General features: G+C 49.0%; 6 protein-coding genes across 6 annotated transcripts; 3 read left to right on the top strand and 3 right to left on the bottom strand.

Annotated features, from left to right (window-relative positions):
- Positions 1-42: 42 nt before the first annotated feature.
- On the bottom strand, positions 43-689 carry RhiXN_01674 (nuclear transport factor 2; the record flags this gene model as incomplete). The annotated part of the gene is made up of 6 exons (XM_043321493.1): positions 43-76; positions 136-212; positions 272-364; positions 416-487; positions 544-603; positions 663-689. The coding sequence occupies 6 exons, from the start codon at positions 687-689 to the stop codon at positions 43-45; spliced, it is 363 nt and encodes a 120-aa protein (XP_043187316.1).
- A 229-nt stretch (positions 690-918) lies between these two features.
- RhiXN_01673 (uncharacterized protein) lies at positions 919-3,823 on the top strand (the record flags this gene model as incomplete). The annotated part of the gene is made up of 7 exons (XM_043321492.1): positions 919-1,307; positions 1,366-1,446; positions 1,497-1,707; positions 1,754-1,867; positions 1,922-2,302; positions 2,363-2,501; positions 3,237-3,823. 7 exons carry the CDS (start codon positions 919-921, stop codon positions 3,821-3,823), a joined length of 1,902 nt encoding a protein of 633 aa, XP_043187315.1.
- Positions 3,824-3,952: 129 nt separating this feature from the next.
- Positions 3,953-4,956, bottom strand: RhiXN_01672 (uncharacterized protein; the record flags this gene model as incomplete). The annotated part of the gene is made up of 3 exons (XM_043321491.1): positions 3,953-4,548; positions 4,620-4,764; positions 4,849-4,956. The coding sequence occupies 3 exons, from the start codon at positions 4,954-4,956 to the stop codon at positions 3,953-3,955; spliced, it is 849 nt and encodes a 282-aa protein (XP_043187314.1).
- Positions 4,957-5,797: 841 nt separating this feature from the next.
- Positions 5,798-6,850, top strand: RhiXN_01671 (uncharacterized protein; the record flags this gene model as incomplete). Its single annotated transcript, XM_043321490.1, has 4 exons — positions 5,798-5,857; positions 5,915-6,034; positions 6,096-6,383; positions 6,443-6,850. 4 exons carry the CDS (start codon positions 5,798-5,800, stop codon positions 6,848-6,850), a joined length of 876 nt encoding a protein of 291 aa, XP_043187313.1.
- Positions 6,851-7,275: 425 nt separating this feature from the next.
- RhiXN_01670 (Zinc-binding dehydrogenase) lies at positions 7,276-8,634 on the bottom strand (the record flags this gene model as incomplete). The annotated part of the gene is made up of 7 exons (XM_043321489.1): positions 7,276-7,388; positions 7,442-7,506; positions 7,555-7,832; positions 7,878-8,185; positions 8,241-8,383; positions 8,430-8,449; positions 8,509-8,634. The coding sequence occupies 7 exons, from the start codon at positions 8,632-8,634 to the stop codon at positions 7,276-7,278; spliced, it is 1,053 nt and encodes a 350-aa protein (XP_043187312.1).
- Positions 8,635-8,945: 311 nt separating this feature from the next.
- RhiXN_01669 (uncharacterized protein) lies at positions 8,946-10,327 on the top strand (the record flags this gene model as incomplete). The annotated part of the gene is made up of 3 exons (XM_043321488.1): positions 8,946-8,964; positions 9,023-9,335; positions 9,388-10,327. 3 exons carry the CDS (start codon positions 8,946-8,948, stop codon positions 10,325-10,327), a joined length of 1,272 nt encoding a protein of 423 aa, XP_043187311.1.
- Positions 10,328-10,593: the final 266 nt, after the last annotated feature.

Below are 10,593 nucleotides of genomic sequence, written 5' to 3'. Positions count from 1 at the left end.
CAAACAAGCAAGCAAAAATAGGTATAGTATAAGCGAATTCGTTTAACCATAGTTCAGTCTGAACAAGTCATTCAACCTACGATGCAGATATCAGCATATATTCAACTACCGGATCAAATTGAATGGTTGACTTACACGTAGAACCCACCAGCCCCATCAGCTGCCAGAGTGAATGCTTGTGAAAAGTGAACAGGGTTTGCACCAGCTTCAGTCTGTTTCAATGCGGTATGAATCAGAAATTCGGCGGTCCTCAACCAGGCGAAACACTTACTATGAGTTGCCCGGTGACTAACACCACCATCTTATCCCCACAAATTTGGAAGTCTCTGGTTACAGTATTGAACTGAACTCCTTCCGCAAATCGCTTTGTTCGCTAGTCAGCCCCAAGGTTTATGTACAAAGAGCGCCCACTTACCATGTGCTGTTCCATGATAGCTGCAACTCCTTCATGCTTGGTCCCTTCCCAGGTTAGAGCAGAATCTGTCCTCTAGTATTATGAGTGGTATAAGTCGGTCGGATCAAGAGTGGAGTGTTCCCACTCACATATATATTGCCCAGTTGGCCTTTCTCCCTGGAGAGCGCTGAATAGTAAAATTCGGTGAGCTAAAGCAACAGACGTACAGTTAGCAAACTTCTGGAAGTTACCAGTAAGCTATGCTTACCTGCTTCGGTATATCGTTTACATTCATCTCTTAACGAGTTTGAATCGACTTGGTGGTGGGAGATAGGGTTAGTCTTGATCAACGCCTGATAAATTGGGGGTTATCCACGTGACTTTGATTAGATAGCGCCCCAAACACGATCGCATTCGCGACCTGCTTACTGCAATTTCGACGAAATAAGCAACGAGGCTGTCTGAAATCCCCGAGGCAAACATAACCCGTCAGGCTAGAAAAACAGAGCATTGACGACTTGATTATGACTGCTACAGACGGCCCAGAACCAGGCCCTCCACCAGCAACTGGCGCATCCACACTCACCCGCGTTCCAACTATCCGCCGGAAATCCTCAGCATCGAATCTCTTGACCTTTAACAAGGGCACAGGTTCTCCCGCAAGTCCTCCTCCTGTACGTGACAACGCTCCGGCCCTACCAGAAAGCTGGGATTCGCAATCTATGTTTTCTGACGCATCGGGAGGAACTGGCGTTGCGGGGACTATAGCGAGTTCCACCGCGCCTTCATCTAATACTGGAAATGCGACTCCGACTACAGCAACGTCAGGTCCAGGAACCAGTGTCGAGGCATTACAGCACATTATTCAACGGCGCCTGCAAGTTCTGACCATGCTGAAAAGCTCTCATGAGGGGTAAGTCCTAATGCAAGTGCAGCTTGAATGCTTGAATCATGTAAATCTATTGAATAAGAGGCGATTTTTGGTTCAACACAATACTACTTACGCGCGAAGACCTCGCCAAACACTTGAATAACGTTAAGATGCGAAATCGGTTTGTCCCCGTTGTCTGACTGCGTACACTTATCACTGATATGACAATAGAACCTATCGGTTTACACTTTTGTGCATGTCCTTATCTGCGTTATTCGAGGTGCAAAACACTCAAATAACGAACCCCCCGACGGCGTCCGACTTTCTCCGCTCATTACTCGGAACGCTCAGTGAGTTTGACCAGTTTGTTGGATCGGGTGCTGAAAAGGCCGGATTGGGGATGATGATGGGGCTGGTGGATGCTGAGGCGCGCGGAAAGATGGTATGTTTCCCTCTTGATAAGAATACATTAAACTCACTCTGGTCAGAGAAACCTATTTCGTGCAAACAAGGTTGTACGCCGACCAGGTGCGGCTGGTAATTCAGAGCTAGCCGCAAACGACTCGAGCAGCGACCATTCGTATCTACTATTCCCATCACTAGTGAGTCTTGAACTCATTTACCCGATTGAACGACAAGTTGACCTCGTGTTATAGCCTTTCTTGCTGGATTACTTCCAAGTGCTGCCTACTTTCTGTGATATCCTTATTGCCCTTTACCATAGACTTGCACATCTTCTAGGGACAAACCCTAGTGCGACAGCAACTGCGCCTTTTGCGTTCCTACCTCACCCATCACCACCGCCGGACGCCTCAGCCGGCCCTATGTATTCGAATGCGCCAGGCATCTGCGGTACCATTGGGGGCTTACCTGGATCTGACCTATGGAGCCTATTAAATGCAGGCTTAGGAAGAGATCCAGGGATGGTTGGGGCTGGGCTGGGACAAATGGTCGGCTCGGCTGGCAACCAGGGAGATACAATCCAATGGACACCATCATTACTCGAAATGGTCGTGAAAATTGATGCAAAGGTCAAGGTGAGTTGTACCCCATAATGCACCAAGGGTAAGTAAACAACCCCACAATTTTGTTTGTAGAAGACATTATCGATCCTGCTGAAAGAACTCGACGCGATTGCCCGAGATTCGATCCGAGATGAGCTGGCGTCGCTTGACCCTCTAGCTCTTCTCCGCAACGCGACATCCCCCACGAGTGGGGTAACCAAGTTTGAATTTGGTGAATAAGTGTGACCTTTTTAGCGTCGGTCATGTGTGTATACTTCGGTTCATTTTTATCTTGCTTTCGAATTCCTCTATTGATGTAGACCAAGGAACGTCGACGTCTCGCATACTCATGAAGGCGTTTAGCTATGCCCTAATATATCTTAGCTTGTCTTATTGAGCGATATTGGGTGACATCGGGGATCCGGCAGGAGATAGCCACAAACGCACCGCAATACTGCAACTGTTGCTACTAAATAGAATTATGTAAATTCGAACAAATGACCGACCATTCCCACAGCCAATCACTGGCTGCCGGTCCCCTCCACCGAAGCTCGGCGTCTGGCTGAATTGGGATTTTTGAATGGGGAACAAAGTCTAGACCTCGATCCAGGCCCGTATGTGGTGAGCAGCTATAAGTGCGCAGAACAAGCCATTGTGCAGTGCCCTAATCCTTGCTCCCTCCCCAAGGTATGCCCACCAATCGTCGCGATGGACGACCAAATGCGCGTTTAACACGGACATTCGCTGGTAGATTGGGGCTAAATTACACGAGCGTGGACCGCCGTATTGGTAGGAGCCACAAGACCACAGTCGCAGCTGGGCTGCCTGACAAGTTCAATTTTGGAATGACATGGTCAGGTAGACCCAAGGGAGAATTTACAGCGCATGAAATCAGCCTAGGCACGTTTCGACTCTCATGATGGGTTTGCCTAAAACTCAGCTGATACGAAAACTTGGAATGTAACAGGATTTGAGCTTATTTCAGCGCATCTAAAGAATAACCCGCCTCAAGTCAAACTCCCGGTGACTATCGTCGTAGCTGGCGGAGCTGTTAGTACGCTCTTGTTTCGAAACCGAAAGGCCACCAAGGATGTCGACTTTTGGGCTCCGGATCGCGAAACGAACTACGTTGTCAGCGAGGCTGGGCGTGAGGTAGCCAGGCGCTTGGACTACGATCCATTCTGGCTCAACAACAATATGAGCGTCTTTATTGATACTCAGCACACCCATGTCGGATTCTACGAGCGCGCGCTAGCTCAGAACGTCAGACTCTATGAATCAGCTGAGATCATGGTTTACGCCGCGGATTGGCGATATCAACTCGTGCAGAAACTTATTCGGGTCGAGATGATGCTCAAAGGACCGGTCCGCGAGGCACAGCTATCAGACGTGGTTTATTTGACCAGGATTATCATAGAAACGGAGGGAAGGAATGAGATGAGAAAGAATAGCGTTCGGAATTGGTATCGGTACACGAAAGGGATCAAGGACGAGACATTTGAAGAAGTTAATGACACATATCATGTTCTTTTTGGTGCATCAGTGTTTGTGTAGCATGTACAATCCTACTTATCATTGTAACAGTTCGAGAGAAATCCTGTATTATTATTTCTATTAGAATTGAGCAGGGAGTGACATGCTGAATATTAATGTGACTCCGACAAACGACAGTGAGTTATGACCCTAAATATTACGGAATTGACTGACATCGGCGATGATGTTCCTCTCTCGGAAAGCAGGCATTCCCTGATCGCCTTCTCGACAAAAATTGACCAAGTTATCGACTCCGGATACTTGTGAAACCCATTCCGGACAGCTTTCCTCCGGTCGGGTTTGTTCGTTGGCAATTGCCTCGCTATCGTATATTGCAGTCCCTCGGCGCAGCCCGAGTCCGATCTTATAATTGAACGCAGCCACTAGCTCCTCGACTATCGATGCAAGCATCGCATACCGAACCCGGTCTGGGTCCCTCGGATCCGGGATATCGCGAATCACCCAATCTTTATGCCTCCAAAAGTACTGAGATTCGAGCATGATCTCGTTGTGGTCTTGGGCACAAACTGAGACGCACAGGCGGTATATGGAACGAATAGGGGTATCACGGATGGTAAAGACCCATACCGAGCGGAGTTGATCATAGTGTCCGTCTCGATACAGGTATTCTTGAGCTATCTCACGGCGTGCGAGGATGTCAAGAGGTGCAGGGGATGGTGGAAGGGCATAGTGGATTCGGTGCAGTGGCCAAATGAGATTAAATGCAATTCGAAATGGACGATGTGCTCTGCCACAAATCAGCGTTTATCCATCTTGATTAGATTGCAACAAGGTAGCATTACAACTTGCAACATACCTGGAAACTCTTCGAATTGGGTCAGTAACTTGATAATATAAGTTGTCCAGTAGTCCAAATCTCCCAAAAATGCGACGGAAGAAGACGCGGACGCGAGCAAGCATCGCAGAGAGAAGGTCGCAGAATCAATGCCCTTCTCTTTCAGCTGTTAAAAAAATGATGGGAAATGGGGCGGAATCCATGTTAGTATGGCCATACGAACCAATGGAATTTATGGAGGAATACTTACTGCATGTAGGTTGCAGGGCAAGCCTACACAGGCCGGTGTTTGCCTCCTGCGACGTGGTGGTCGGCATGTAGAAAAGTAAAGTAACAAACCTAAAGCCTCGTACGTCATGCGGGATCTTGAAAGGTTAATTCGTTGCAAATCAGGCTATCATTATTATCCCGTACTATTCTGATCTGAGGTTTCGTCAACAGCAGCCTTTGGTAGCTCAAATCCTGGCTGAGATTGGTTGTCTGATCGACAGATCTCACTCAAGGACAGCGCCTACCAATTGTTCCAACTCGTGTGCACGGAATTTACCCCTGAGCACACTGCTTTCGCGTTGAATAGGTGGCCGAATGTACCGGAGGAAACTGAGATGGCATCAAGGATGATGGCGGGTACTGGCACCCATATGGGGGGTTAATGTTGCGGTGCATAACGTTCGAGTTATAAATCCACGATTAATATATTATCAGTTGCTACATTTAGTTGATACAACATTTGCTAATCAAGCGTCGCCCAGATGGCACCGGTATCGATTTAACTCGACGACCACCAGCCTGGTGAGGTCATGGTGACAATTGTGTATGTGTGGCGCACACTTACTCGGTTCATCCATATCCGCTGTATTGTCCTGCCGCAAACGGATGGAGCCATCGGCGGATCCCATGTCCTGACGTCTTACAAAGGAAATATCCGGTACACAATCTGCTGAATTGGATTGATGAGAACACTGGAAACCGGTTCAAAGGATTTCGGAAAAGGACGAGAGACCATAGAGGCGATGATCCTTGGTGCCTAGCCACTATTTTCTATTGTTTTTCAACCCTCGCTTGCTCCTGGCTCTCAACCACAACCTCTCCTGACTATCTTAACCTTTGGGCCCCACTTGGCTATTGCTGCCTCTGTGGAGGGTACCTGATTGATATCTGTTATTCCCTGAATACATCGCGGCTATCTCTTCATCTCGATGACGAGCGTATATCAACATGGAACAACTTCTGCTTTGGATAGTAAACCGAGCCTGAGCGTGAGCCATCTTCGCGGTCCAACATCACTACCACGATTAACCCTACGTTTATTTTAGTCTTTTGGATCAGGCTCGTCAGCAAGTACATCCTATACAACAGCCTCATGCTCCTCGGCCGGCGGTCACTACCCCGCATGTCCTCGGTGCGAATCCTTACCACACCGGTACGAGGCCGATGTAAGTTATTTCATAGATAAGATCATTACACCCGCTGACTACTTTTCTTTTACCTAACTAGTGCTCACCTGATGGGCGAAGACCGCTGCGGCGAGAAACCCATGTCAAATCTCTTACAGGGCAACCTCTCCGCGGAAGGTGGGAACTCGATACCAGCGAGAGTCCCTTAGCGCATGCCGCAGCGCATCCCAGCAAGACGCTCAAGGTGCTATGCAAAAACGATGCGGATTTACAATTGGAGTGTCAAGGAAAGGCGCTGCTCGAGGCCAGAATTCAAATCACCGGCCGTGGGTGGCTCCACCCACAGATTGAGGCAATCACGGAGTATGGAGATGGTGTCATAGAGATGGTGACGAGCATATACCACATGTTTTCAGACCAACGAAACTAACGTCGCCCGAATTTCAGGCTCGGCATGGCTCTCAGCGGTTTCGCCTCACTGCAAGAACGCTCGGCGGGAACCTTGTCATTCGAATTCCTAGCGATTTCCGCGGGAGGGTTGTCGCAAGTGTCCCAAACTCCGTCACGTTCTCACCAAATGCAGCAAAACTCCTCAATGGTCCACGTACGACGACGGTCGGACCAAATGGTACTGTGGCGGAGTATTCAACGGGGTTGCCCAGTGCCGAAGAAGGCGCGGACGGAAGACACTCGAGGTTCTTGGATCTCATCCACGTTTCTCCTGGAGGTGGATCAGTTCGCGTATTGGTTGGAGACGAAGGGCTCTTACGTGCTAGTGGATTGGTAGCCGGTGTGTTGGTTGCAAAACAGCGGGCGGAAGATGAATTGGCCAGGCGGCGCTCACGCCGGACATGATTTTGATTATTGGATCATACTTTATTCGTTGATTAGGTGTACTTCATTACATGGATTTTCATTGCTGTATGATTAGCTCATTTGCTTCGTTGATTGTTATTTTTGTTGGTTCTCGTCATGCCTGTTTTCCCTCAATCTGCTATTCTTGCAATGCTCTCGTGACTTGCGACTACGTGTTGAGCATGTATGCGTAGAATAACACAGTCAACTGAATGCACTTTCTTTACTTGTTTCAACCCGAGATACAGGAGTGGGAGATGTCATTCGGAGATTGATTATTGTACATGGAAGCAATAGGGCAGGTAAGATAGATATCGGGCTACTGACGGTAAAATAAGAGTGAAACTTGAACTCAAGCAAACTATAATCCAATTTCAGGCCGTCAATCGGGGTTCTTCACGCATAGGACATGCCTCAGTGAAAATCTAATTGATAGTGACGACGACCTTGCCCTTTGCTCTACGGGTGATAATTCTGTCATATGCATTAAGAACTTCGTCGAATGAATGCACCGAATCCACTAGGGGTCGAAGTTGCCCTACACGAGTTGTGAATATATCTGATGAAGTACGCAAGACTTTGGTAGCATACCATCATTAACTAACTTGGTAATCTCACTCAGACACTTGTCGATCGATGTCAAGCCAACGATGGTTCTGAGGTAGATTAGTACCAGCTGGCAAAGGTTCCCAATGCTCACTCACTCATGGTGCCTGGGTACACCGCCCAGCCAACGAGGCCACAAAGTAGTTTGAACCAAGTTCCATATAGCACTCGGGAATTGACTGAGCTTGTCCATGCTAGGGCCCGTGCTAATGAATTTGCCACTCGGAGCAAGGTATGCAGGGCTACGAAGGAATAGCAGAGGCGTGTTGCCAACGCAATCAAAAATGCCGTGAAACTTGGGCGTGGGGGGGTTGGATGTAAAATGTGCATGAACTGGTTGCACGGTGTAGTCGATAACCTTATCGTTGTTGCCCCCCTCTTCGTTAGTTTATTGACGTGTGTAATTGACCCAGTGACGCACCTCATCAGCACCTAGGTCCTTGACTAGGTCAATGTTGGCGGTTGAGCAAGAAGCAGTAACATTGCAACCCCGCGCCTTGGCGATCTGGATGGCCAAGCTCCCTACACTAGACGACCCTCCGTTGATCAAGATATGTTGACCACTTTCAACATCCAGAAATTGTGCGATGGCGAGGTACGCTGTCACACCGGCGAGAGATAAGCCGGCTGCCTGAGTTGCTACTAGTGACGGAGGGCGAGGTACTATGTACCCAGTGGAGACAGAGACGTATTGAGCCAGTGCGCCCTGTCCGTTCTTCTGCTGAGTTGCTAACGCCAACAGCAACTGAGTTCATGATTATCAAGTCAAGTTACTTGTGCTTACGAACTGGTATGAATCCAAGTACTGCATCTCCAACCTTATAGTTCGAGGACCCAGCATCGACAATGATTCCAGTAAAGTCGTGTTCAGCTACGTGCGGACGATGGGAGAACAGGTTAGGCAGCAGTTGCATCAATTTGTATCCCCTATTAGAGGTTAGCTACCTATTCATAGTGTCGGTGTTGTACTCACACAGGATTCAACGCCGCTGCCTAGATTATTGAGATGTTACATGAATAGGTCCTCGGGATGACGTAACATAACCACTCACTTCGATCTTTACAAGAACTTCTCCATCTCGAATCTTTGGGACAGGGAATGTCTGAAAAGCAAGGGCTTTACTTGGTAGGCCTTGCCTGACCACTCTCCACCCTTGTTGTGTTTCCGGTACCGCCATGTATCGGTGGATAACTGATATAGCAATTTAAAAGGGAGTCCAGATCAGATGATTCATTTATAAGCGCCCGCCGCTAGAATCCGGTGGTCTCGCTTGCGCAAGTGATCGGCAACCAGTGACGCGTCCGAGCCGACGACACCGCCACGGTCTTTTGGAGCTGTCTTGGAGCTCCCCAATATAAGCCTGAAATGGCTCCACGAGATTTGCTGCCTCTCCCACTTCACCCCCACTCTTCCACTGGAATAGACTGATACTTCAACGCACCCTTTGAGCTGTTGACTGACATGCTGGCCTTCCGAGGCTTACATGCCATGTCTCGCCTGCTCCTTGGTGAGTAGAATCATCAGGGAATCATATATACAGCATATCTAACCGTTTTGGCATATAGGGCCAAAATTTCCCACCCCTGGAGGAGCAGCGCGTGGACTTCGTTTGAAAACACAATCAGCAGGCAAAAACCACGTTCTAGATGCTATCCGCAACTTGCCCAACCGTTTCATTGCCACATTTGAAGCTCCAGCCACGGGAAGATTTGCCGAACACTCGCGATCGTTCCATACGGCCCACAATCCCAGCATCACTCAGCGTCTATCGCTTCCAGCGCGACTTGCGATCAACAGGCCCCTCGCAGCTCCGCGTCTTCCAAAGGTTGCAGCACCACCTTGTGGCGTTACCCAAGTGGGGCTGGGAAGTGCCAGGAAGTGAGTAGAATACGAGTTCTCGTCTTTTATATTAGCCTAATGTGCTTTGCAGCTTTTCTTCTCGACCTGTCTTCCAACATTTGGTAGAAAACGTCCCGATTGCTCTTCGCTCCACCACAGAGCTCAATCTTGATCCTCGTGTACGCAAGTCTAAAGCGGGTCTTGTTGCCGGGCGTCCTTCCAACAAAAAGAAGCCGCACGTAGCTCGCCCAAAGGCAACCAAGCCCGCGGCTATAGTCCCCGAGCCAGCGAGCGTCTTGTCCGACATCGAGGCCGACCTCGCTCACTACTTCCCTATCGCCGCTTCTAGCGTAGTCACAGTCCTTAATGTCCCCCTTCAACCCTCTACCACCCGCTCTCCTCTCCCCGAGCCCCATGAAGATGCATCTCCTCTTGACTTGGCGTCGTTTGTCCCGACCATGTCATCGTACCAATCACACCGGATCCGTGTAGACACCCTGTTCGACCGCCTTACACGAGCCGATGTATGGAAACGAGGAGCATCTACAGCCGTCTACGATACTGGCTCTGGGGCTGCGGACGTTATTCAAGTTCGGTTCGATGGATGGTCAGCTGCTGATGTGAAGCAAGTACTTGGCCATGCTGGGGAAGGCTGGTGTACTATCGAGGAGCGCGCCAACCTTCCCGTGGAGCGTGATGCTGCCCAAGTAGAGGATGAATGGAACACGCTGCGCGAGACGATTGCGAGCCCAGATGCTGAGGGAACCGAAGTTACTCTAGTCCTCCCTACACTCGATTTCTCTGCCAGCTACCACGATCACTTTGATTATGAACTATCTTCGACCACATCCCCTGAGCTTACTCGCCCATCGACACCGTTTACCGAAGCCATGCTTTCTGATAACGATCCTTATTTCCGCTCTTTCATACAGATGGACGGAACACTCACATCCGACCACGAAGGTTCAGATTTCGAGTTGGATTCTGATTTCGATGCAGCGACTTGGTCGTCTGTTTCTCGTCGTTTTTAGCCTCATAAACCAGTCATTTCTTTTGATCCACGTAAATTGTAAATACGTAGCGTCTGATACCCGAATATAGCTATACATAAAACCCTGCAATGGTTAGACTGGATGATGCCACTTTCAGGCTCCGCCACATCATGGTTCTTTCTTTCGACCACAACAAGGGCAGTTTGTGCCAGTGAACCTCGTCGAAAGTATCATGAGGGCATATGCTATTTTCGTCTATTTCTTGAGTTTCTAATCACGGACACATGTGGCCGCCATCCGATCCA

Source organism: Rhizoctonia solani, chromosome 16 (assembly GCF_016906535.1).
Source record: "Rhizoctonia solani chromosome 16, complete sequence".
NCBI lineage: Eukaryota > Fungi > Basidiomycota > Agaricomycetes > Cantharellales > Ceratobasidiaceae > Rhizoctonia > Rhizoctonia solani.
Note: the sequence above shows the minus strand (reverse complement) of the source record. Positions and strands in the feature narration are given on the sequence as shown.